This window comes from Antechinus flavipes, chromosome 2, assembly GCF_016432865.1.
Source record: "Antechinus flavipes isolate AdamAnt ecotype Samford, QLD, Australia chromosome 2, AdamAnt_v2, whole genome shotgun sequence".
NCBI lineage: Eukaryota > Metazoa > Chordata > Mammalia > Dasyuromorphia > Dasyuridae > Antechinus > Antechinus flavipes.
The window spans coordinates 246,292,788-246,318,788 of NC_067399.1; the positions used below are offsets into that span (position 1 = coordinate 246,292,788).

The following is a 26,001-nucleotide window of genomic DNA, read 5'->3' on the forward strand; positions in this document are numbered from 1 at the left end:
AGACTCACCATGGGAAGGCTTTGGGACAGTCCACTAGTGAGGGTCCTCCTCCTATAAGCCAGCAGTACGCAGGTAAGTGAAGAGTCTGTGTAGCACAAGACCCCACTCTCAGCACAAGCCATCAGGGAGATCTTGATCCACTACTGCCCCCACTCCAAGTCTGGCCAACAATGAAACCTCTCCCATGGGCAGATCAGCAACAAAATTCCTCCTTCAGGGCTAGAAAGACTCTGATACCACATCAACTCCACAACAAGGCCCTAACCTTGGAGTAGACCAAAAGCTAAACCCCAACACCTAGGGAAGGCCAATGGAGAAACCCCACCCTCAGTATGCAAGCCAGAAGGGAACCCTCCAGAAGAAGCAAGCAGTTAAGCCAGACATCCGTTGTAAGCCAGAAGTAAGAATCAGAATCTCAGCACAAAAAAGCTTCTTCACCAAAAAAAAAAAAAAAAAGACAGAAAAAATGAGCAGAGTGTGGGAGAGCTTGAGAGTAGAAAATTAGTATGGTAATAATCAGGGAAGAAGGAGGCATAAACTTAGAAGACAACAATAGTGTCAAAATGGCTATTTATGAAGTCTCAAAGAAAAATATAATTTGGTCTCAATCCCAAAAAGAATTCTTGGAAGAGCTTAAAAAGGATTTTAAAAAGCAAATTAGAGCATTAGAAGAAAAACTGGGAAAACAAATGAGTAATGCAAGAGAGTCGTAGAGAGGAAAGAGTCAATAATATGGGAGGGAAAACACAAAAATTTAATGAAGAAAATAACTCCCTAAAAAATAAAATTGCCTAATTGGAAAAGGAAGTACAAAAGCAAAAAGAAGAAAATAAATTAAGCAAGAAGAAGCTAATGACTGTGAGATATCAAAATACAATAAAACAAAAACAAAAAAGTAAAAGAAAAACAGAAGAAAATGTGAAATTTCTCACTGGAAAAACAAATGACCTAGAAAATTTATCCAGGAAAGATAATATAAAAATTATTGGATTATCTGAGAGCCATGATTTAAAAAAAAAATAAAAAAGCCTGCACAACATCTTTCAAGAAATTATTAAAGCAAACTGCCCCAATTATTTTAGAACCGGGAGGCACAATAGAAATTGAAAGAATAACCTTCTGAAAGAGATCCCAAAATGAAAGTTCACAAGAACATCATAGTCAAATTCCAGAGCTCACAGATCTTGGAGAAAGTATTGCAAGCAACCAAAAAGAAACAATTCAAACAAATATTGAGGAACTACAGTCAGGAGTTCACAAGTTTGTCAGTTTCCACATTAAAGAAAGAGAGGACTCGGAAGATGTTATATCAGAAGGCAAAGGAGTTAGGATTACAACTAAGAATTATTTACCCAAGAAAATTGAATATATCTTTTGGGAGGAGGGGGACAGGGAAAAAGTGGACAGAGAGGGAGGGAGAGGGATATTTAATGAAATAGCAGACTTTCAAGCATTTCTAATAAAAAGAAGAGAACTAAAAAAAATTTTGATCTCCAAATACAAGAGTCGGTGGAAATATAAAAAGGTAAAAAAGAAACAAGAGAAAACATAAGAAACTCAATAAGGTTAAAATGTTTATATTTCTATATGGAAAGACAATATTTGTAACTCTTACAATTTTATTATTATAAGAGCAATTAGAGTATATGTAGACAGAAGATTTGGATATAAGGTATCTTTGATGGGATGATACTACCCCCAAAAAACAAAGGGGTGAGAAAGAAAATTGTACTGGAAGGAGGATTGAATGGGGTAAATTATCCCACACAAATGTATTATAATGGAGGGGAAATGACATGAATCCAAATTGGAATAACATACAGACTCAATTAAATATAGAAAGCTGTCTTACCCTATAAGGAAGTTAAAAGGGATAGGGATACTAGAACAGGGAGAAATAGCTAATAAAAAAGAGGGCATATTGGAAAAAGGCAGTGATTAGATCACTAAAATGCTTCTTCAGAGGGATGGGGGGAGCAGAGATAAGCAAAAATTAGCATGAAGGAAAACAAATAGTTCATGTAAATATAAATGGAAATGGAATGAACTCACACATAAAATGAAAGCAGATAAGAGAATGAATTAAAAACCAGAATCTTATTATGTGTTCTTTAATAAATACATTTGAAGCAGAGAGATACATATAGGGTAAAGATAAGTGGCTGCAACAGAATCTATTATGCTTTAGCTGAAACAAAGAAAGAATAGGTAGCAATCATGGTTTCGGACAAAACAAAAGCAAAAATAAAACTAATTAAAAGGGATAAAGAAGGAAACTATATCTTTCTCAAAGTTATTATAGACAATGAAGTTATATCAGTACTAAATATATATATATCAAATCATATAGCATTTAAATTTTTGAAGAATTGAATGATTACAGTAGGAAATAGGTAATTAAAAAAATATACTAGTGGGGGATGTCAACTTTCTCCTCTCAGAACAAGATAAATATAAACAAGAAAGAAGTTAAGGAGATGAATAAAATTCTAGAAATTCTTAAATGTGATAGAACTCTGGAAAAAATTGAATGGGAATAAAAAGAAAAAAATAAAACTTTTTTCTAGCAATACATGACACTATGTATCAGGACATAAAAATCTCCCAACCAAATGTATAAAAGCAGAAATAGTAAACACATCTTTTCAGATTATATTAGGATAATGGACAATAGAAATTAAAATTAATTGGAGATTAAATAATCTATTGATAAGAAAACGAATGGATCAAAGAACAAAATCATAGGAAAAAAACAATAATTTCAGTAAAGAAAATGGCAACTTATCAAAATTTATAGGATGGGACCAAAATGGTACTTGGGAAATTTATATCTAATTGCTTACATTAGTAAAATAGAGAACAGCAATTGATGAATTGAGCATACAACTAAAAAAAAAATAGAAAAAAGAACAAATAATGCCCAATTAACACCAGATTGGAAATCTTGAAAAGTCAGAGATTAATAAAATTGAAAGTAAGAAAACCATTGAACTAATAATAAATAAAACTGGAAACTAGTTTTATGGGGGGAAAAAACCCAATAAAATAGATAAGGAACAAAGGAAACTAAATCATTGGTATCAAAAATGAAAGGGGTGAATTCACCACCAGTGAAGAGGAAATTAAGATAATTGTTAAGAGCTATTTGACCCCATCATTATGCCAATAAATTTGATGAATATTTACACAAATATATATTGCCCAGAAGAAATAGAATAAGTAAATAATCCATCTATCAGAGTGGCTGTCATTTAAAAAAAAAAAGAAAAGAAAATATTAAAATGGAGGGGATATGGTAAAACTAGTGCCCTTTTTGATGGGAGCTATGAACTGATCCAACTATTCTTGAGAGCAATTTGGAACTATGTCCAAAGTGCTAAAAATCCTTTGATCAATACTTTTCTTATTCTATATTCCATATTGCAAAGAAAGAGAAAAGGCCCTATTTATACAAAAATATTTGTAGTAGCTCTTTGTGGTAGCTAAGAATTGAAAATTGAAGGGAGGCCCATCAATTGGAATGGCTATACAAACTTTGATATATGATTGCAATGGAATATTATTGTGCTATGAGAAATGATAATCAGGATAATTTCAGAAAACCTAGAAAAGCTTATATGAACTGATATATAGTAAAGTGAACAAGACTAGGAGAACATTATACATGATAGCAGTATTGTCTGATGAAGAACTGAGAATAACTTAGATATTTTCAGAAATGCAATAATAATCCAAGACAATCCCAAAGGATTAACACCTTCAGAGAAAGAACTGATATTAGAGATAGCTAGGTGGTGCAGTGGATAGAGTAGCAGCTCTGAAGTCAGAAGAGCCTGAGTTCAAATCTGGCCTCAGACACTTAATACTTCTTAGCTGTGTAACCCTGGGCAAGTCACTTAACCTCAATTGCCTCAGCAAAACAAAACAAATCAAAATCTGATATTGAATGAGGGTAGATAGAATTTTTTTTCTTTTCTTTTTTTTTTCTTTTATTAGAATGTTATACAAAATGATTAACATGGAAATGTTTTACATAATTGTACACATATAACCTATATCTGCTTATCATCTCAGGGAAGGGGAAGAAAAAGGGACAGGATTTGTAACTCAAAACTTTAAAATTTAAAAAAATATACACAGTTGCTCTACAGGGCCATGAAGTCACTCAGCCACTCAGCAACAACTAATTGAAAGATTCATTCATGTAGTGCAAATATTCAGTGATTTCATGGACATTTGCTCCCTGAATTTAATAGTGAGATTAATTGGGCTCCATTTCCCCAGGTTTTCTACTCTTCTGCTGGAACTTTCTGGCAGATTTGGGCATCTAGATCAAAGTGGAAAAAAAAAAAAAAAGAACAAGAACAAGGAAATAGTGTTTAAGAATCCAGGAAGTTTGGAAAGAAGAGAATTAGAGCCTTACTTTTCCTTGTTTCAGCTACTTAATCCAAATAGCCCCTTGTAAAGCATTCTCGTTATCCAAATAGAATTTGAGCATAATCGCCATCAGCAGATTAGAATTACTGATTTTAATAACCAAATCCTTTATTTTACTCATAATAAAGCTGTAGGGAAAAGAGGAAGGCCAGAAACATGATTGTCCACTGCTGAATACTGTTCTTTAAAAGCCATTATATAATGTGCATCTTAATAATTTTTCACTTTTGAGAAATCCAGCTATTTTGAAAGCCAAATTTTTAAGTAGCCATTATTTTTAAGGCACTGTTTTTAGTGATGGGGCTACAAAAACTCATACCCCGTGGCTATACATATAAAAGCATAAAATAGTTTGAGGAGGAAAGAGCATTAATTTTGGGGGGAAATTTAGGAAGACATCCCTGAGGAATTAAGGATGGTGAGGATTTCAGGGCAGAGGAGTCTATTCTAGGTTTGAAGAAGACCTTGTATAAAAGCAAAGAGCAGAAGGGACAAGTCCAAAGAGAGATCATGTCAGTAGGAGAATCAAGGGAGAGCAATAGAATAAAATTTGGAAATAGGAAGGGACTTCAGTGACCATCTACCCAACTCATATACAAAGGAATCCCCCATTATAATATACCCAATAAGTGGTCCTCTGTGCTTTGGTGGAGAATTTCTAAACTTTCAAGTCTTGAACCCTGATTTCTCTCACTATGTTAGCTTTCTCTCCAAGTATTGCATCTTAACATCAGCTATTTTGATAAGATTATACCATCTACCCTTTTGTCCACTAATGGATAAAAATGCCAATACAGGACCAAGCACAGAGGTCCCTGGAGTACTCCTAGAGACCCTTCAGCCCCCCCCACCATATTGATATTGGACCCAAGGAACAAATATCCCTTGAATCCTGAATCCATCTGATTGCATTCCATTACCTATCTATCCATCCTTCCTATCAAAGTAGCTTTAATTGGGATCATCTGCTATATAGATATGAGTATTCAAAGAGCTGAAGACAGAAAAAGATAACCTGATTGAGCAATGGAAGGGTCATTAGTAATCTTGGAGAGAGCTGTTTCAATCTAGATCACTATAAAAATAAAGAAAATCATAACTTTAAAAGAAAAGTGAAGTGGGAAGAAGGATGTTTCATTTCAAGGGATCATTTAAGAAAGTATATCCCTGGTGAATTAGAGAAAATGTAACGTACTACTTAATGCTGGGGTCTCAAAGAAAAGAGTCATTGAAAACTCACAAATGAAAGGAAGGTTAGAAATCATGTAGGCCAGTGGAGTCCTACTCTTTTACAGATAAAGCTGTGGCCCAGAGACAATAAGTAACTTGTATTACCTAGGTTTGCTGAACCCCAGTCCAGTATTCTTTCAGTTGTTTTAGGCTTCCTATCAGATTTCATAGAAGGTGTTCACCATTTGAGAAATTCATGAATGAGAGGCAGTGGGACATGGTGCATAGAGTGCCAGCCTTAGAATTAGGAATCCTTGGATTTAAGTCTTCTCTGACATATACTATCTAGGTAACCTAGAGTCTACCATTTTTCTCAGTGCCTCAGACAACGGTCTAAGATTATAAAAGGGAGTTTCCTCATTGAGAGTTCCTTTATGCCACTGAAATCATAGATCTGTCCAGTCTTACCCAAAATAGAAGAAATACTTGAAAGACATCTTTAAAAGAAGTAGATATTCTCTCTACCTATAAAGATATATATGTATTCTTTTAAAAGTACAATGCTATATGTTAATTTATGCTATATAAAATATAATATAGAATTCTACTTGATATTTATAGTATGGCCCCGATTAATAAAAGGAATGTTGCAGTACAAGAGAAAGAAATGTCTGGAGCATTGTTTGCTTCCCGTTTCTGAAAGCCCCCAAGATAAAGGAGTAGAGAGTATATGTGTATCTGTTTCTCAAATTTATCTTCTTTCCTAATTCTCTCTCCCTCTCCCAACCCATCCCTACTCTCAGGATAATGGTGTTAACTGCTTGTCCAGCTGGCCAGGGGAACCAGACTTTGGGAATTCTATAAATCAGTGATGTGCTCTGGGGAAGCCAGGCTTCCTCGCTGTCAGGAAGCCACCAGAAACACTGTAAGGACTTCTTCTCAACTTTCAGGAACTTGATATTAAAGGGAACTTAATTAATGCTTCAACAAAATTCAAGACCCATAATATCATATTACTTTGAACTCTAGAGTGCCTTTCATTGAAGGATTGTAAATCAGTTTTTGGCATTGGAGGGAGGGGGAAAAGAATAAGTGAGCATTATTTGATTTTGTTTGTTTTTCCAAATGTTCCACATCACAAAATCAGGCAAAAAGAATTTTGTTACCCTGTGAACCAGTTTTAAAATGTACCCCTAGGTGAAATGCTGATTCCTGATCTTGGTCTCTTGGGCCCATAATGTTTGGTGCCTGTAGTGGTGGTGATTTTGGTGCCTATCCATTCACATTCTGCCACACAGTTTTATGAAATGAAATTCTAAAACATGGCTTCTGATTTACAAAGTACTACATTGTCTCACTTAATCTCAGGTAGGGATTATAGTTATCCCCATTTTATTGATAAAGGGTCAGACTTGGAAAGCCTAGGTGATTGCCCATATCTTAAAGCCACCAAAGCATCAAACTGGTATCCTAGTCCAAGACTTTTGATTCCATCCAAATCTGTTGTTCTTTCTACTATTTTACAGCAACCTATATTTTTGGAACTCAGGAAAATGAGCATAATCAAGTCGATATAAGGAGGGAGTGTTTGAGTTTATTTGCTTTTTCCCCAAAGTCAAATTTTAAAAATTTAAAGCAAATAAAACTTGATAATCATTGTTGAATTGCTAAATGCCTTTTCTGTTTAGCTCTTATGGACCCCTATAAAAGATATGCTTCCCTTCTATGCCTCAAAATAAAAAAAGTCTTTTGAGAGGCATTTTGATATCCTGGATTAAGAACTGGTCAGGCAGATTTGGGATTAGCCCCTTTAAGCAAGTCATTTCTCCTTTCATTGCTCTCTCCCTTCCCCCCAAACTTTCTTAAGATTTTTAAGTTCCAAAGATGATATAGCCCAACTTTGGAAGAAGAAGCAGTTTCTTCACCTAGCAGTGCCCTATATTAATGAAATCACAGTACCTGTTCCTATTTCTGTCCACTACTTTTCAAAACATAATGTGAGGAAATATTTTTGTTATGGTCAGATTTTTTTAAATTGTGACAAGCTATTAGAGATGTTTATGACATTGCTTCTCAAGTGTAAGAGATTATCCCTTCTACCACCACCCTTGCCCCATTCATAATACAAACCATGTCAGCCAACAGATATAATAGGTAAAGTAGTAAAATTGTAGATCTATTGAGAATGCTCACATTTCTTGTAATATACCAAGTTTAACATTTTTTTGATACCATCTCTGAATTATGATTTCTCCAAAGCAGCCAGTGTTCTGTTACTTGCCGTTCAGTTTTACATTTTAGTTGTACATGCATTTCCCAAAGGAGGAAATTCAGAATATGAGAAAGAGAACAACTATACTTTATTCTGTGATCTCAAGAGTTAAAAAATTATTGGAGAATTTGTCTTTTTTTTTTTAAGCCTATTGTTGAATTGTGTTTTAAAATTAAATTCAAAGAATTCAAGGTGAGCATAAGGCTGTCTTATTTGATTTTTTAAAATTATATAATTAATATAAAGCATTCCCAAGCATAGCCTGAGGAAGAAAGCAGCAGTTCTTTCTTTCAGAATCATGACTTTGGCCAGTTAGTGTAATTAGAGTGTTATTTGCAGCTTATAATTCATCCTCTTGAGACTTTGCTGACTCCGCGTATTTGGCTACTTAGTTGATCTGGAGTGGCCAGTCTTGGACACTGGCCTTTTACAAAAAGTGCCAGAGATCTGAGTGTGTTTTAGATGACCAGGAATTCATTTATCGGGGATGGGGTGGGGGGGTGGGGGGGTGGGAGGGGAATGCTGATAGTGAAAGGAGAATTTGGGAAGTTTTATCTTTTTCCCCAGCCACATTCTTTTTTCTTTATCTTTCCATAGATAGAATTTTCTTTAAAAGTCTGATAGAGACAGTAGGCAATAAAAGGTTTTAATAAACTTAACTGCATCACTGTCAGAGAAGAGTAATCCACACTGGTCCTTAAAAAGCTTATTTGATTTGACTTTGATCAGAAAAAAGTCAATTAATTGTGTGTTTGTTTTTAAAAGTATCCATTCTGTTCTCCAGCAGTGTTATTCAAACTCTGTAATACATAGCCAAGAATTCCAAAAAGGTAACATAATAGAATTCCTGAAGTACATGCCCCTTTAATTTTGAGCCCTTCATTCAAATCTGTTTACTTCTAATTTGCACATAGTTCAAATAATTATGGTTATGTAATTTCTTACCCACTAGCAAATTTGAAAATGAAGTAGGCACTGAAAGTAAAAAGTGACAAGTCTCATATTGAAAAAAACAGGAAAAAAATAAACCCTTAAATTGTAGCTGTCTGGGGCCATTTAAGTAAGCAAAACAATATGTATATATCTGGTATGAAGTGTCACATAAGACAGCTGATTTGATATGGACCCAAAGGACAAAAAGATAGATATATAAAACAGAGAATTTATATTTGATCATAGAGACAATAGGGAGCCATTACAGTTTGAGTGGAAATTTGAAGAACAAAGTCAAACCTGCACTTGAGGAAAATCCAGGTGGTCCTAGGTGGAGATTGGACTGAAATGAGATGATACTTTGGAGGCAAAGAAACCATTAGAAAACCACTCCGATAGGTCAAGAGTGATGAGTAGTTAGGATGTATATAGAAAGGAGAGGATAGTTCAAAGATACAAAGTACAATTTGAAAATGAGTCAGTATGTACTGACTTTGAGGGGTAGTATGAGGGATAGCTCAGAGGTAGGAATCACGAAAATATGAGTAAGGGAAAAGAAAGGAGACTGATCAAACAAAAATGAGAACCAAAAAATTGTAAAACTAAAAAGCAAAATTGGATAAAGAGTGGGTCCAAATTTTTGACAACCTTACAAAAGCTAGGCATAGTTGTTTTTAAATAATAACTTTTTATTTTCAAAATATGTGCAAATTTTCAACATTCACCCTTGCAAAACCAAGTGTTCGAAATTTTTCTCCCTCCCTTCTCCCCACGTCCTCCCCTAGACAGCAGACAATCCAATATATATTAAACATGTGCAATTCTTCTATACATATTTCCACAAGTGTCATGCTGCATAAGAAAAATCAGATTAAAAAGGGAAAAAAATGAAAGAAAAAAAACCTAGCAAAAAAGGTGAAAACATTATGTTGTGAGCCATATTTAGTCCCTACAGTCCTCTCTCTGGATATAGATGGCTCTCTATCACAATCATTTAGAATTGTCCTGAATCACCTCCTTGTTGAAAAGATAGGCATAGTTGTTTAGATTTCATGTAATGGGGAGCCATTTCCAGGTTCTTGAATCCGAAAGGAAGTGATATTTTAGGAAGATTAATCTTAGATGGGTGGGAAGAATCAGTCAAAAGTAATTGTAGAAATCCAGATACAATCTAGATACAAAGAGAGAAGCACCTGGATTAAGATGGTGGTAAGGAAAATGTAAAGAAAAGTAGTAATGTGAGAGCTATTTTAGTAGTGTATTGTATCACCTACTTTATATTTTTGGTCATTGGACAAGTTTTTGTTACTTGCTTAGTTTCCTTTGATTATTTTATTTGATCAAATCTTAATTTCTTATAAACTTACTTTGGTTTTTGAAAATAGACATATTCTGAGTTACTTTTGTTTCTTTGAAAGAAAGTCTACAGGCACTCTATAACAAAATCTTACTTAATAATTTTTATTTAACTAAAAGCTATATAGCAAAGATATCAGTTGGATAAGGATTGTCCCAGAATCATCACTCTACTGAAGTTAATAGTAGCTGATATTCATGCAAAATTTATAAAATGCTTTGCACACATATTGGCATTTCACCTACAAAACAAACTTGTAAGTATTTACAGGCATTCTCATTTTACAGATGAGAGTGTAGTTAGGGTGAAGAAACTGAAGCTCGTCAAAGTTATATTTTACTTCTCACTCAGACAGCTAGTATATTGAACTTGAGACTTGAACCCATGCCTCCTCTCACACCACATCCAGTTCTTTTTCCTACAGCATGCTGAGTAGTACAGTGGATAGAGGACCAAGTCTAGAATGTGACCTCAAACACTTACTAGTTCTGTGACCCTAGACAAGTCATTTAATCCTCTTTACCTTATTTTCTTGATCTGGAAAAGGAAATGGCAAACCACTCCAGTATCTTTGCAAAAAAAAGTCCCAGATGAGATCATGAAAAATCAAACAGTACTGAAATGACTGAACAACAACAACAATAGCAATCTGTCTGACAATGTGTCTCAATTAATACCATAGCAATAAGTACCTTTTGATCAGTTAGGATAGGTTTTGTGGACACATTCTTGCTTTTTTATAGCTGAAATGCAAGAGTCACATTTAAGTTGTCATAATTTACATGTATGTACTTAAAAGAATAAAGGATTGTGCTATTTAAATTTTAATGTTCTTTCATACATAGTTCATGATACTAGATTATAAGTAATGGATTTTGACATAAAGTAACAGAGGCAAATAATATAAATTGGAAAATGTTAGTTCTGTTGTTAAGCAAAAGACAGAGTACATTGAAAGATCCTGAAGTTTCAGGAAGTTTATATGATTATTTGACCTTTTAAACTACATATCACTCCTTCGATCAGGAGTCCCAAGAAAGAACCGTTAATGTTTCAGAATTAATCCTAAATATCTTTCTTTTTTTCCCCCCCTGCAGTAATTGTTTAAATTTTCAGCGGGGAGGGGGGATCCTAGAAGTTCACAGGCTTGCCACAATTTCCATTCATACTTTAAAGGTTTTTATATTGACATCCTTGTAATTCTATTATATGACATCTACATTTATATTTCATAAGTATTCTAATTCTGGAAGGGAAATCTGATACCCTCCTGCTGAGCTACTTGATAAGGTAATCTGTTACCATCAGCAACTGTTCACTTAAGAGTGCACTGTTCACATTCCAGCTCACTTGGAACCCCTAAGGCTGTAGAAAAGTTTCCCTCTTAAATTGCTAAATCTAGCTGTGCAAATTATAACATTTGATCATAGAGAGATCAAGCTGAACCTTGGAGACCATCTGGTCTAGTGGTATTCATTTGTTGGTGGTGGTGTGTTGTATTTTTTTAATCAGTCCAGTTTTATTTTTTTACTTTTAGAGTAGTAAAGTCTGCAAACATTAAAAACAGATTTGTAGTCCTTGCCATCTTGCCACAGAGAGCACAGTGCCTAGAGATGATTATCATAGAAAATTCAAAGCTTTTTTCTGTTTTGTTTTCTTTTCCTGTTTGTTTTTGTTTTGTTTTTTTATCTGTCACAAACATAGCTTAAGAAGCAAAACTGATTTAAATATAGGATCCTGGTTTTAGAGTTGGAGGGGGTCTTAAGAGCCTATCCCTCTTGTTTTGCAGGTAACAGAAAGGAGGCTTAGAGAAGTTAGGGACAGTGTCACCCAATTTTAGTAGAACCACCTAGGATTAGACAAGTCTCCTAGTTATAAACCCATTATTTCTTCCTTTACATTGGCCATGAATTGAGAACAGCGCATTAAGACAGTCAAATGTCTGCGTTACCTGGTCAGTTATCAGGCAATGAAGGACAAAAACTTTTACTAGTTTGATTATTTTGTTTGGGATTGGCTCTGGATTCAAGGAAGAGTTCCCAATATAGACTTTCTTCTTCTTCTTTTTTTTTTTTTTTTAACAGATTTTTGTTTACAAGTTATATGCATGGGTAATTTTACAGCATTGACAATTGTCAAACCTTTTGTTCCAATTTTTCCCTTCCTTCACCCCACCCCCTCCCTAGATGGCAGGATGACCAATACATGTTAAAGTATTAATTAAATACAAAATAAGTATACATGACCAAATTATTTTGCTGTACAAAAAGAATTGGATTCTGAAATAGTATACAGTTAGCCTGTGAAGGAAATTTAAATAAAAAAAAATATATGCAGGCAGGCAAAAATAGAGGGATTGGGAATTCTATGTATGGTTCATAGTCATCTCCCAGAGTTCTTTCGCTGGGTGTAACTGGTTCAGTTCATTGCTGCTCCCTTGGAGCAGTAATTTGGTTCACCTCATTGCTGAAGATGAACACATCCATCAGAATTGATCATCATTCTAATTCAGTTTCAATTGATCTAGGATGGACAGAAGCAGCTACACCCAAAGAAAGAACACTGGGAAATGAATATAAACTGCTTGCGTTTTTGTTTTTCTTCCCGGGTTATTTTTACCTTCTAAATCCAATTCTCCCTGTGCAACAAGAGAACCGTTCGGTTCTGCACACATATATTGTATCTAGGATATACTGTAACCTATTTAACATGTAAAAGACTGCTTGCCATCTGGGGGAGGAGGTGGAGGGAGGGAGGGGAAAAATCGGAATAGAAGTGAGTACAAGGGATAATGTTGTAAAAAATTACCCTGGCATGGGTTCTGTCAATAAAAAGTTATTTTAAAAAATAATAATAATAATAAATAAAGTGAAAATTTAAAAAAAAAGAATTGATCATCATATAGTATTGTTGTTGAAGTATATAATGATCTCCTGGTCCTGCTCATTTCACTCAGCATCAGTTCATGTAAGTCTCTCCAGGCCTTTATGAAATCATTCTGCTGGGCATTTTGAACAATATATTCCATAATATTCATATAGCACAATTTATTCAGCCACTCTTCAATTGATAGGCATCCACTCAGTTTTCAGTTTCCGGCCACTACAAAGAGACCTGCCACAAACATTCTTACACATACAGGTCCCTTTCCCTTCTTTAAGATCTCCTTGGGATATAAGCCCAGTAGTAACACTGCTGGATCAAAGGATATGCACAGTCTGATAACTTTTTGAGCATAGTTCCAAATTGCTCTCCAGAATGGTTGGATTAGACTTTCTTCTTAAAACTGGTCTGAAGCTCAGCAGGTAACTTTGGAGGAACAAGAAAGAAGGGAGGACCTTCTAGTAGCAATAGGGAATGACTTTGAGGACCCTCCCCCCATATGTTTCTAATGCTTGTATCCAGATTCAGAAACTTGGAGTTGTCTTTACCTATTCCTCTCCCTTAATTTCATTTCAAATGAAAAGTCCCTTGTTAAACCTACTTCCATATCAGCCTCATCATCTCAACTATTAAAATAGCCTTTTCATTAGACTCCCTGCCTCCATTTTCTCCTCTCCTGTCTATTCTTCACATGGTAACCAAGTCTTAGTCTTCAAAGGCTATCAAAAAACTATATATAATTTAGCTCCCACTTTTCATTCTTTAAAACAAAATTTTTCTATTATTCCAAATTTAACAAACATTGAAAAAAATGTACATTTCTATATACAGCAAACTGGAAAAAATGTATTGTCTGTAAACTTAATATATCTCCATTACATAAAGCTTGTATTTCTTCTCAGAATAGCATAATCTCAACACAGTTTCAAAGCTGTCTTTCTCTGTTTCTCTGAACCACCCTCTTTTCTATGCATATTAAAAAAAAATTCTTCAAATTCTATCTGTGTGTGTGTGTGTGTGTGTGTGTGTGTGTGTGTGTGTGTGTGTATCCCTTTCCCTCCTTCCATCTCATTACAGGTAATTCCCCACTGGGGGAAACAATTCTTATAACAAATAGAAATAATTAAGCAAAACAAATACATATGCTGACCCTGTCCAGAAATGAATGTCTCAATCTAGACTCCAGTATCCCTACCTTACTCTCGAGTGATAGATAGCATTTCACATAACTTTCCAGCTTTATTTTCTGTTCTAGTCAAACTGGTCTGTTAGCTATTTCCTGAATGTGACATTCTATCTCCACCTCCCTGTGGTTGCTCAGAAGTAATTCCCTATATCCACAATTGTCTTCTTTCTCATTTCATCTGTGTATAATACCTGCCTTTTAAAATCAAATTGAGATGTGCTTTCAATGAATGAATATAATTTATTAAGTGCTTACTATGTGCTAAGCCCTGTGCAAGATGGTGAACATATGAATAGAAAATTGAGACATGCCCTGCTCTCAGAAAGCTTACATTCTTAATGTCTGGGACCTGCCTTGATTCTCCTCCCCTCTCTTTCCCCACCCCCACTTCCTCCCCTTAACTCTCCCTCCCGTTTACCACCACATTGCCTTTCCTTCACCCCTCCTTCCCCCCCCCCATACACACACACAGAGACATACTCTTTGTGTTTATTTATTCTGGCAGTCGTTCAATCTCTCAGTGCTCTAGGCAGCTCTAAGGATGTAAGTTGCTCAGAAAGTACTGGTCTCCATCAATAGTTTTCTCCAAAAAAAAGGATCATTTTGCTAATTCATTTTTAGTATTTTGGGGTGTTTATCTGGTCTATCTGTGCATCTGCCACTGAATCAGTTGAATTCAGCAAACATGTATACTCTTTTGTGTTGAAGGGGAGGTGAAAAAATTTAAAATTACAGATTTCCTCCTTTAGCTTGGATTTTCTGGAGGAAATGTTGTTCAAAACATAATACAAGGCAGAGAGGAAAAAGACAAGATCTAGGAAAATTTGGAGGGGGGGAGAGGGGGGAACATTTTCAGCTAAAGATAACAGGCAAAGCTTTTTTCATGGAAGAAATGGTACCTGATCTGAGCTTCAGGCATTGGTGGGATGGGAGAAGATATTTAATCAACCTGTGTGAAGAATGTAAGGAAGCTGAAGGCAGAAGTTCTAGTTGGAAAGTAGCTTGTAATTCATTATGACCAGACTAGAGAGAACATGAAGGAAACTAAAGCAAAATAAGGCTAGAAAGATGATTAGGAGAGGAGCATAGGATCCTTTACATAGTAATAAAGGTTTATTAAACTGATTTGGATTAGGGCCCTAATTATGGAAGTAACTTTATATTATATCTACTAAGAAGCCACTGGATGTTTATGAACAAGGGAGTGTCTGAGTCAGACTTATTCATTAGGAATTGGAAGATGAAGGAAAGAATTTTATTTGGGGGTTAAATGAGTTCAACTCTATAGCCAGTCTATCACTGGCAACAGGACTCTCAGGGCAAGCTCTTACTATTGATGTTTAGGTGAGAGATGCTAACCAGTAGTACCTCACTGAAAAAAAAAAAAAAAAAAAACATTCTAACTTGTGGGTGCCAGCAGTGACCTTCAACACATGGAAATTCTTTCCATTCAGGTATGCAAGCTACCAGTAAAAAGTATAAGAGCAAAAACATACTTAGGAAATTGCAAGAACTAAACACCAGGTATGAAGACCTTTCATTCTTTAGTGACCTTCCTTGATCTACTGCTTATACACAGAATGAAAGTATTTTTCCTAGCATTTTGTTTTTTTAGCTAGATTGGGGCATTCAGGGACTTACCTTATAAAAGGTTTACTTTCTAAGATACTGATATTTTCTTTTCCTCTGCTGTTCAATCCTTGTCAAAAAAAAAAAAAAAAAAAAAAAGAATATCCAAACTGCCTAGTATTTTCTTCTTACAGGGTTATTCATAGCAAAGAGCACACTTGAGTGAACATTGTGAGGAATATACCAAGGACAATTTTAAAGACTAAAGATTTGTAGTCTACAAACATTCAACAAATGGTTAAACCTCTACTATATATGTGGGCCAGAGTGGGATGGTGGTGGAAGTGGAATATGTCCTTATAGAACATTTCTAATCAAATTGGGAGCAAACACATGTAAATGAATATGTCATACTTAGTACTGAATAAGTAATAATTGTAAAACTCCTTAGCATAGTGCCCAGCACAGTAGCACTACATAAATATTAGCTATTGTCAAGTTAAAGCATTGGGCATAAGAAAAAAGGGTTGCATGAGATCTGAGAAGAAAGGTCTACACTCATTGAAATGAATCTTCGAAGGCTTTGTCTGTAAAAGGTAGCACTTTGAGTTGAATTTGAAGAATAACACAAGTAAAGGAGGTTATAGAGAGAATACACATCGCTAGTAAATAGAGGAACTGAAATTTGAACCTAGGCCCTTTGATTCCTAATATTTCCTCTCCTGCCTTCATTGTGGAAAAGAAAACTCTGCATTTACAGCAAGCATGAAAGTGACTAATAAGGTTTAAGTCTCTATCATGCATCATTCCATAAGAAATGAGGTTTATATGAAGTATCAAACAAGCATTTATTATTCTATCAGTTATGATCTCTGTACTAACCTAAGTGAAATAATCCACAAACCCAATATTCAAGAAGCTATGGAACCACTTTCTTCAAATCTTACTTCTTTCATATTTAATGTGAGAAAATTGAACCAAATGGGATAAGGGTTGAGTTTCTTCTGACATCTTTTGTGTGATTCTATGAAGAAAATAAGGTGAGCAGTCTTGAAATATATTTATAGAATCTCAGAGAACAAAATGACTTTTAAAATAAATACATGTGTTAAATACAATATTATTTACTTAAGAGAGAGGGGTGTCATTTGGTTCAGATAAAACCATGCTATGTTAGAATTTTCCTCCATGTACTTATTTTGGGGAGAAATCTACCCACACTATACCACATTGATATAATAAATTCTAGCTATCAAATATTGCTTTGGAGTGTATATTTGTGGTGTTTTTCTTCTTTAAAATATAATAATATATGATGGTTCTCTCCGGGTGAGAGCAAGTTTCTCGGGGAGGTTTTCCGAAGGCAGCCTTAGTTGCAATTGAAAGTAATAATCACCTCAAAATGCAGCCAGGTGGTAAAAGTTCAGATCTTTTATTGCCTCCAATATAGCCCGGTTAGTTTAGAGGTCTAACTCTCTGCTTGGTTCCAAGAGCTCCCTCCAAATAAATCCAAATGTTTGTCCTTTAGTCCTCCAGCCAGCCAAGTGGGAAATGGAATAGATCTCTCTCTTGCTTCGGAGAGAGGGCTTCTGGCTCTCAATCTCCAATATAGCCCGGTTAGCTTTTCTTAGAGGCCTCTCTCTCTCCTTGGTTCTAAAAGCTCTTGCAGATTTGTTCTTTGCTTCTGCCTCTACTTTCTTCAGCCTCCAGAGCCAGCATCAAGTTGAGATTGTCTTGCCTCTGAAGAGCTCTCTCCTGGTTCTAGCTTCTTCTGACTTGACGCTCCCCTCTTCATGTAATTCAGCTGAATTTCTGTCCGAGAGCCTCTGTCTGTTTCTTATATATATGAGAGAGAGGAATTGTGGGATACGAAAGAGAGGGATTATGGATTTTCTCCCATAGTGCTCTCTGGTCCTAAGAGCTTCAAGGGAGGTGTGAATTCACAAAGTTACAAAGTTTACCTTGTAAAACTCTCATACTTGTGAACACCAATGAGTAAAGGTGTGAACACAAGCATTGTATCAATTACATTGAGTTAACACTAGAATTCAAACTATACTAGACAAGATTTTCTTATGGAAAGAAAATTTCTTGTTTTCTATTTTCTTTTTCTTTACCATGTGATCTATGTTAGATAATAATTTATTGACACGAATGAAGTCCTTTTTCCTAAAGAGTAGGATACATGAATCCAGTAATTTAATGGTAAAGAGAAATTGCTTTCCCCTGAAACACAAGGCTATGCAAGGATCAATGTTGAAAAATTATCCATGCATATGTTTTGAAAATAAAAAGCTTTAAAGAGAGAGAGAAAGAGTGCTTTCTTCTCATTAGTAATAAAGGTATGTTCCTTGGGTAAGAATTCCAAAGTAAAGAAAGGCTGTGGGTGTATAAATACTACTACTAGGGTAGTATTTTCTTTTCTTTCTTGGCTTTTATATTATTTGTTTCTCTTGCTTAATCTTTTCTGCCATTTATGACCCCATCTGGGGTTGTTTTGGCAAAGATATCGAAATGGTTTGCCATTTCTTTTTCTAGAAGAGGAAACTGAGGCAAATAGGGTTAAGTGACCTGCCCAGGGTCACACAACTAGTAAGTATCTGAGACCAGATTCAGATTCAGGAATTCTTCCTGACTCGAGTCCATTCCATTGCTGCCCCATTAGTACTTAAATTAAGCATTCTCTTGGGAGAAAGGAGCCATCATGGAATTTAAGTCTAAAATGCTTTTCAAAAATCCTTACATTTTAACCTTATGATCATAGGATTTAGAGTTGGAGGAGATCATTGAGGGCTTTCTTATCCTACCCTTTTCATTTTACATATGGAAAGCAAAGTCTCAGAATTTGTCTTTCCCATTGTCATTCAGATGGTTTTATTTCCTTAACGCTTCTCTCTGTCCCTTCATCTATAAAGTGGAAATAATCAGATTTGTCCTCCTTATCACACAGGGTTATTGGAATGCCTAAATTACATGCATGTAAAAGCAATGTTAAATGTTAGGGAGAAATAGAAATTGAATCTATGATTTCATTGACTGAGGGAGCTCCCAATGATTGATCTTTCTATAGTATTAGTATAACTAAAAGGTTAAAAAAAAATGGTCAGGGTCACCTAATGACCAAATTTATTCATCGTGCCAAAAAGCTTCTGAGATAAAGTACTGTGCAAATGTAGATACTTTGAAGAATTGGTGATTTCATCTTCTCTTAGATTCTCCTTATTTCACCCAATTAAAAAATGTATATGGGATTCCTTTTTACTATTGCTATTATCACATGAGCAAAGATAATGTCTAATTTAACCTAATGAAATATTTTCTTCCTCAGTGATGCTACAGCCTTTCGATTATGATCCTAATGAGAAAAGTAAACACAAGTTTATGGTTCAATCTATGTTTGCTCCGACTGACACCTCAGATATGGAAGCAGTAGTAAGTACTGAAAATACATCTTTCTCTTTATTTTTTTTCCCTTGGAATTAAAAAAAAAACCTAAACCTGTCTAGGCTCAGCTTTGTGTCTGCATTCTTTAAAAAAAAATAACAATAGTAATAATAATAATAAATCATTTCGATATGGTATTTTTTTTTAAGTTTTTAGATTATATTCTGGTGTTTCCTAAAATTTATAATTTCTTATCTTTTCCCAAAAAAGATATGGGGAGCCCCATAGATCCTGGCACTTTGAATGGTCACTTTATTTTTTTTTTTCCATCATGAATCTAGGGACCTAGACCTTTTCAATTTTTACCCTCAGTCCTCTAATTTTGTTTTCAGCATAATAACTATATATTTAACTGTCTCGTTTGAATAAGGATACAGTAGTAAATTACTTCCCAAATGTTATCAATATATTTTCTGTTTCATGCATAATCATCTTTTTTATTATACTATGTTATGGAGGGGAAAGAAAGCATCCACAGAATCTGAGCAAATTACCTAATAAAAGACAGACTTACCATCTAAGAGATGAAAAAAGACTCACATAGACAGGTGCCGTTCTGTCCACACATTTGGGAAAAATAGAAGAGGTGCGGAGTTACAGATTATAAAAGGGAGATCCTCATTCAAGGGAACAAAATGTAATCAAAGAAGGCCATCCCTTTAGAAGGGGACATCTGGTCACCTTAGGATAAACAGATGCAACAAATTATATGTCCCACAAAGCTTTCAACACTTTACAGCCAGCCAACTAAAAATAGAACAGTGGGTTCATCCAGGGAATAGAGACAGGCTAATTCAGTTATCTCCTTGTCATTCACTTAAATTATCCTTTATAAATATATCTATTTATAGAAAGATCTATCTATTCTACAGACTACTCCCACATGTAGCCCACTCTGTGTTTCCATGTGGCATTTCCATTCATATCTTCATCAAAATATAAGTGGATGGCAGAATCCTGGTTTAATTTATGATACATTGTAATTGGAAACTTTAGATGATTTCATGTTGAGATAAATTAAAGAAGAGTTCATCACATATAACTTCATTAACAAGAAGTCCCTCAAATACTTTACCTTTTAGTAGTGCATTATTGGACTGAAGTTTATGCTTCTCTTTATTTAGGTAAATTGGGGTGTTTAAAACGCTTTTTGTTTGGAGTCTTCTCCCTTTTGTTTTGAAATTTATTTTTTTTTATCTTATTTAACAAATCTTCTATCTATCTATCTAGTGATAATAAAATGAGTTTTTATTCCTTATGAATGTTTCACTAGCAATTAGCAGCAGGGAGGGAGCTCAGCCTAGCTATGTCTTAAAGTTATAAAGGGAAGGCAACCTAAAATTTAAATTGTTCAGTGAATTATTTTCACCTAAATAATTTTGGTTTAATTGGTATAGTAGAAAAGAGCATGGTGTAAAAAGTAACTTAATTTTGTTCTCTCAACCTAGAGTTTCCTGACTGATTTTGGTAGAGAATTGTTTTTGGGCTTGAAATGTATTAATGGAACTCAAAGATGCTGCCTTCCCTTCTCTTCTACTAAAATAATTGATCACCAACATTGAACCCATAGAACCCTTCTTTTACATTCCATGAAATACCAGGATTCTTGGTATAACATGCTAACAGAGCAAAAGAAAGTTAAATGTTATCTATCTCTATAGCTATTAAAGTGTTTACTAAGTACTATATAATTTGAAAAGATTTTCTCTTTGCCACTGCAGTCTTTTCCCTAAGATTTGTATCCACTCCCTGAAGGAACATTTTATACTAAATTAGGAAAGTTTTAAGACATAGGAAGCTTTGAAATTTATGTTTATATTATGATAAATTAATTTGTTTGATTTTATGGGTCTTTTTATTACAGATTTCACTACATTTATTTTTAAAGTCTTCAGTTGGGCTTTTACATTAAGTGCATTTTTTCTGAAACTGTTATAGGAAGAAAGTCCTAATTCTTTTCCAAGCAGCTTTATTATGTCCTGATTCTCAAATTTAAATTGTTTTAGTGGAAGGAAGCAAAACCAGAAGATCTTATGGATTCAAAACTTAGGTGTGTGTTTGAATTGCCAGCAGAGAATGATAAACCGGTGAGTACTTTTGTAAAGTTTAATGATAGATTAATGCGTCAGGCTGATTCTTGTTCACATACTATGTCTCCCCCAAAATTAGGATTTCATTTGGTACATTATTTCCTTCCTCTAGCTGATTTCTAAAGAAATTAAATTGAAGTCAACAAATAAGTGAGACTTTATGTAAGTCAGCTTTGGAAAACTTTAACTTTTCCTTCTCAGGAAACTAGTATGTGTTGAAGTTTAAGGGTAGAAATAATAAAAGAGTGAAAAAAGTAATTTGCTACCTTGATTGATAAGGAGGATCTAGGGAGCCACAGAGTGAGTGTGACCTGATGCTGGTCATCTGGAAGGTCCAGTGGCTTTTCCTTCACCACCACTCCTTATGTCTTTATCTCAGCTAAATTTTTCTGTCCAAATACCTGCTTTTGAGGCTTGAGTTAAGTGTGTGAATTTTGGTAGATAATTTTTTTCTTCCAAGCTATCAACACATTTTTAAAAACATTAAAATCAGAAATATTAACCTGGTTTCAAGTCCCCCTCACCATCCTGGCTGCTCTATTCTTGCCATATTTCAGCTTCTCATAGTCCCTACTAAAATGTACCGATCTTAAACCATATTTTAAACATGCAGAATAAGAAGCATCATAATACAGTGGAAATTGCTGCGATGGCCTCAATTTTCTCATCCACAAAATGAAGAGGTTACGTTTGATGGCCTCCTAAGTCCCTTTTTTCCCCTCTAGATTCCTATAATACCACTGAGGGTAGATGATGGAAGAAGTTAACCTATTAGAAATTATTACCAATTACTATCTAGAGGTAAGGAGCAGATGTTCCTTAATTATGTTGCAGAAATAGAGAGTTAAGTCTTTCATCTGTACCACCTTCACTTATGGTATTTCAGTGATCTATTCCTTGAATCAACTCAGTACTTCCTCTTGGCAAGATCATCAACCTACTTCTTGGAACTGCTAATTATTAGTTGTTTTTCATCCTCTCAGTAAATACACTGGACAGGGAGTTTAGGGGCCTTGGATGTTAGTCCTTGACCCTCTACTCACTAACTAGCTGTTTGACTTGCAATGTTCATTTCCCCCTCTATGAACTTTAATTTTCCTTCATCTATTAAGGGAGTTGAAACTAGATGACCTCCAAGGTCTCTTCCAGCTCTAAAATTCTGTGCTTCAATAAAATAAATCACCTTCTCTCCAACCCTGTCCTTTGTCTAATCATTATGGAAACTTTTCCCAGATTTTTTTCCCCCCATAATCACTTATCATCAATTCTTCCTTAGCTTATACATTTATGACATCCTAATTTTTCAAAATGAGGAATTTGATAGTATATTGTACTTTTTCTCCATGCTGTGAAATATTAACCTCAGCATGATTTCCTTCTCTAGTCTTAACTATAATTTCTTGGGTCCAATTGTCTATAAAATGAATATTAAGAGACTGACTGGCTAAAATGCAACATTTTACATGATCCATTTGATACCTTATCACATGGATGAAATTCTACCATGTGCAACTTTTGCTGAGAATTTTGATTTCCCCTCCCCCCCCAAGTCTTTTAGTCTGACAGTTTTTCTCTCATTTGCTTTTGAGCAGCATGATGTAGAAATAAATAAAATTATGTCCACAACGGCAACAAAGACAGAATCATCTGTTATGTCTAAATCTATAAGTTCTTCTTTGGATGATACTGAAGCTAAGAAAGTAATGGAAGAATGTAAAAGGCTGCAAGTAGAAGTTCAGAGGTTACAGGAGGAAAACAAACAATTTAAGGTAAAAGAGGGTTTTCTGACATTCTCCTAGTGGGTGAGCACAGACCTTCTTTGCTTTGGAAAATACAGGGAACAGTTGTTCAGTTCAGCTAATGTTTGCTGAATGCCTGTGATGGGCAAGGTAGGGAATTGGGGGTGGAGAGGGTGGGGTTTCAAAGATTAAATCAGACACATTCCCTATCCTAAAGGAATGTATGGTCTGTTTGAGGGGAGGAGATATGGGATAAGACAGATAATAGCCTAATGGCCATAAAAGTAAAAATGGCAGCACATGCTTTGGAAAGAATGCTGGATTTGGAGCAAATCTCATTCCTGCCATTTGCTACCTTTTGTGACTTTGGGCAAGTCCCTTAGCTGCCCTATTTCTTTATATGTACAATGAAGGGGTTGGGTTAGATGGCCTCTAAGATCCTCTCTAGCTCTTAAGTCTATGATCCTAAATGTGTGAGAGAGAAAAAGCCGGGAGAGCTTGCCTGAGAGAAATACCTCTTCTTACAGGAGGAAACATTATTGCCCAACACAATGGTAGAGCACACCATATAATTAATATTCAACAACGGTGAAGCCTTTCAGACACAGAAATCTTTCAACTAAGGTTTTGTGGAGGATATTACTAATTAAACGTCTCAGATACTATGAATGTTATTGCAGGAATGGTGTGGATTTTTTTTTTTTTTAAGTTAAAACTTTAAAATCTTATTCATGATCTCCAAAGTTGCAACAGTTTCTAATTTCACCTATTTTTTTTTCATCTCAGGGTTAGGAAAAAGGGGTTGGTGTCCTTGCTTCTCTCTCCAGACCACTCTCCTCCTCCTTTGACATCCACGCAATTCATTTACACCATCCTCTTTCCACGTTCTTGTTGCTATCATTGTTTTTGGAAGTATCTACTTTCAGGTCCCTTCCTTAGTTTTCATAACGGTGTTATTACCTAGTGCATGGATTTCCTCTCCTCTTTCTCATACATCATGCATAGGAACTTCATTATCCATGTTTATGTGTTGTAATAATACCCAAACTACATAATTCCTCCACCTCCTTCAGTACAACCTTCTACTTTTCCATCCATGTAACATTTCACATGTTAGGCTGGTCATGAGTATTCTTCAGCTCTCAGAATTTCCTAACTTTAATTCCTACCATTGGAACACAACATTCTAGCCTTTAATCTCTTTCTTTCCCTTACTCTGACTAATGGTCTTCTACATGGCTTCCTATCCCTGGACCTTTATTCTCTCAGTTTGTCATCTCCATTCTGGCTTCAATAGCTTCTAATAACTATATTTGATCACATGATTTTTCTCTTTAATGATTCACTTTTCTTAAAACCCTTTGTCCCATTAAACTAATGCTCTTCCTATCCTGCTAATAATATTCAAACCAAAATAAAACTCACTGTATGATTTATCTGATTGTTAAACAAAGTTTTAAAACTGCTCAGAGTAGCCCCTCTACCAGCTCAGTAAATTTTGTTGTATCACCTCAGCTGGGTTGTCAACTATTGCCACACAATTCTTAAATTCTGTTTCTCTCAACTACCTGTATCATTCCCACCAGCAATTGTTCTCTTAATCTGCTCTCTCTTTTCCCAAGCCTCTGACCTCAGCCCTTGCCCACTTAATTAACTATAGAACATCTAACCTCTTACTGTACTTCACCAAGAAGATTGTCTGTCTTAAAAGATTGAGTATTGCCTTAACAGTTCCTCTTTAATTCCTCAAAATTTGTCCATATCATCATACCAGTTCTTTTCTGTTTCCCTCCTATTTCAAAGACAAAAGTATTCTTATTCATCACTAAGATTAATTCCTTTCCCTGAACCTTATATTCCATATCTCTTAGGAACTTGCTCAAACTGTTATCCTCTTTCTCTCATGCATCTTCAGTTGCTCTCTTTCTACCAAACCTTCTCACCTTCCTATAAATATGGTCATGTCTTCTCACTCCTAATAATCAATCCTTCTTCCTAGTCTTTTCTATCACTATCTTTCCCCAAGAGTTAAACTTCGTGGAAAAAGTGATCTATACACGCCTTCCTGTTTGTGCCATCTTCTCTGGCATTAGCACTTTTCTCAGTGGTTTCCAAGTTTTTGATTCCACTGACATTTTTTCCCCCATCATCCCCAGTAGCTTTGTATTTGTAGCTTTGATGCTGTTGACCATTTTTTGCTTCTCAGTGCTTTTTATTGCTTTGTTTTTCCTTTCTTGAGGAACACAGCATAGTTTATAGAGTGTTAGCTTTGGAGTAAAAAAATTTTGTCTTGGATCATTTATTTGTGTAACATTTAAACCCTCTGAACAGCTGTTTCCTCAATTGTCCAATGAGTACAATTATACTTTTACTTTGCTCACAAAGTTTTTGTGATGCTCAAATGAGATAATAATCGTGTGTGTGGATGTGGAGGGGTGGCATTTTGCAAACATCAGTTCTATTTCAGAGGCATTTTGCCTTTTGTTTCTCCTACTTCTTCAATAACTCTTTTTCTTCTTGATTAGTTTATTTCCCTAACCTCTTAAAGTACATATTTCCAAATTTCTGCCCATGGCTCCTTTCTCTTATCTCTTTAAATTCTGTTCCTTGGTGATTTTATCTACTTTTACATGGTTTCCATAAGCATATCACCACTAATTATTGACCCTAAGATACCCAAATGCCCCACCAATATATCAAATTCACTATGTCAAAAACTATTTTTTTTTTTTGCCAAAATAAAATCCTTCACATCTGATTCTCCCTTTCTATGTACAACAAATCTAATCTAGTACAACACCCTAATTTAAGCTCTCTTTAATACTGTCCTGAATTAAACTGCAAGTGCCTCCTAACAGGCCTTTTCATCTCCATTCATTCCCATTCTCTCTCTCCCTCTCTCCTTCTCTCCTCTCCTTCCC

At 35.1% G+C, this 26,001-nt stretch overlaps 1 protein-coding gene and 1 long non-coding RNA gene across 2 annotated transcripts in view; one reads left to right on the forward strand and one right to left on the reverse strand.

The window, feature by feature from the left end:
• Window positions 1-26,001, forward strand: part of VAPB (VAMP associated protein B and C) — a 66,424-nt gene that overhangs the window by 36,124 nt on the left and 4,299 nt on the right. Inside the window, exons 3-5 of the mRNA XM_051976651.1 lie at window positions 19,136-19,239; window positions 21,258-21,338; window positions 22,934-23,110. Coding sequence (XP_051832611.1) covers window positions 19,136-19,239; window positions 21,258-21,338; window positions 22,934-23,110 — 362 coding nt within the window. The remainder of the gene's footprint in view (window positions 1-19,135; window positions 19,240-21,257; window positions 21,339-22,933; window positions 23,111-26,001) is intronic.
• LOC127548961 (uncharacterized) lies at window positions 484-21,065 on the reverse strand. Its single transcript, XR_007950488.1, has 2 exons — window positions 19,766-21,065; window positions 484-17,643 (listed from the first exon to the last, which is right to left on the reverse strand). It is a non-coding gene; the product is annotated as an uncharacterized LOC127548961 (long non-coding RNA).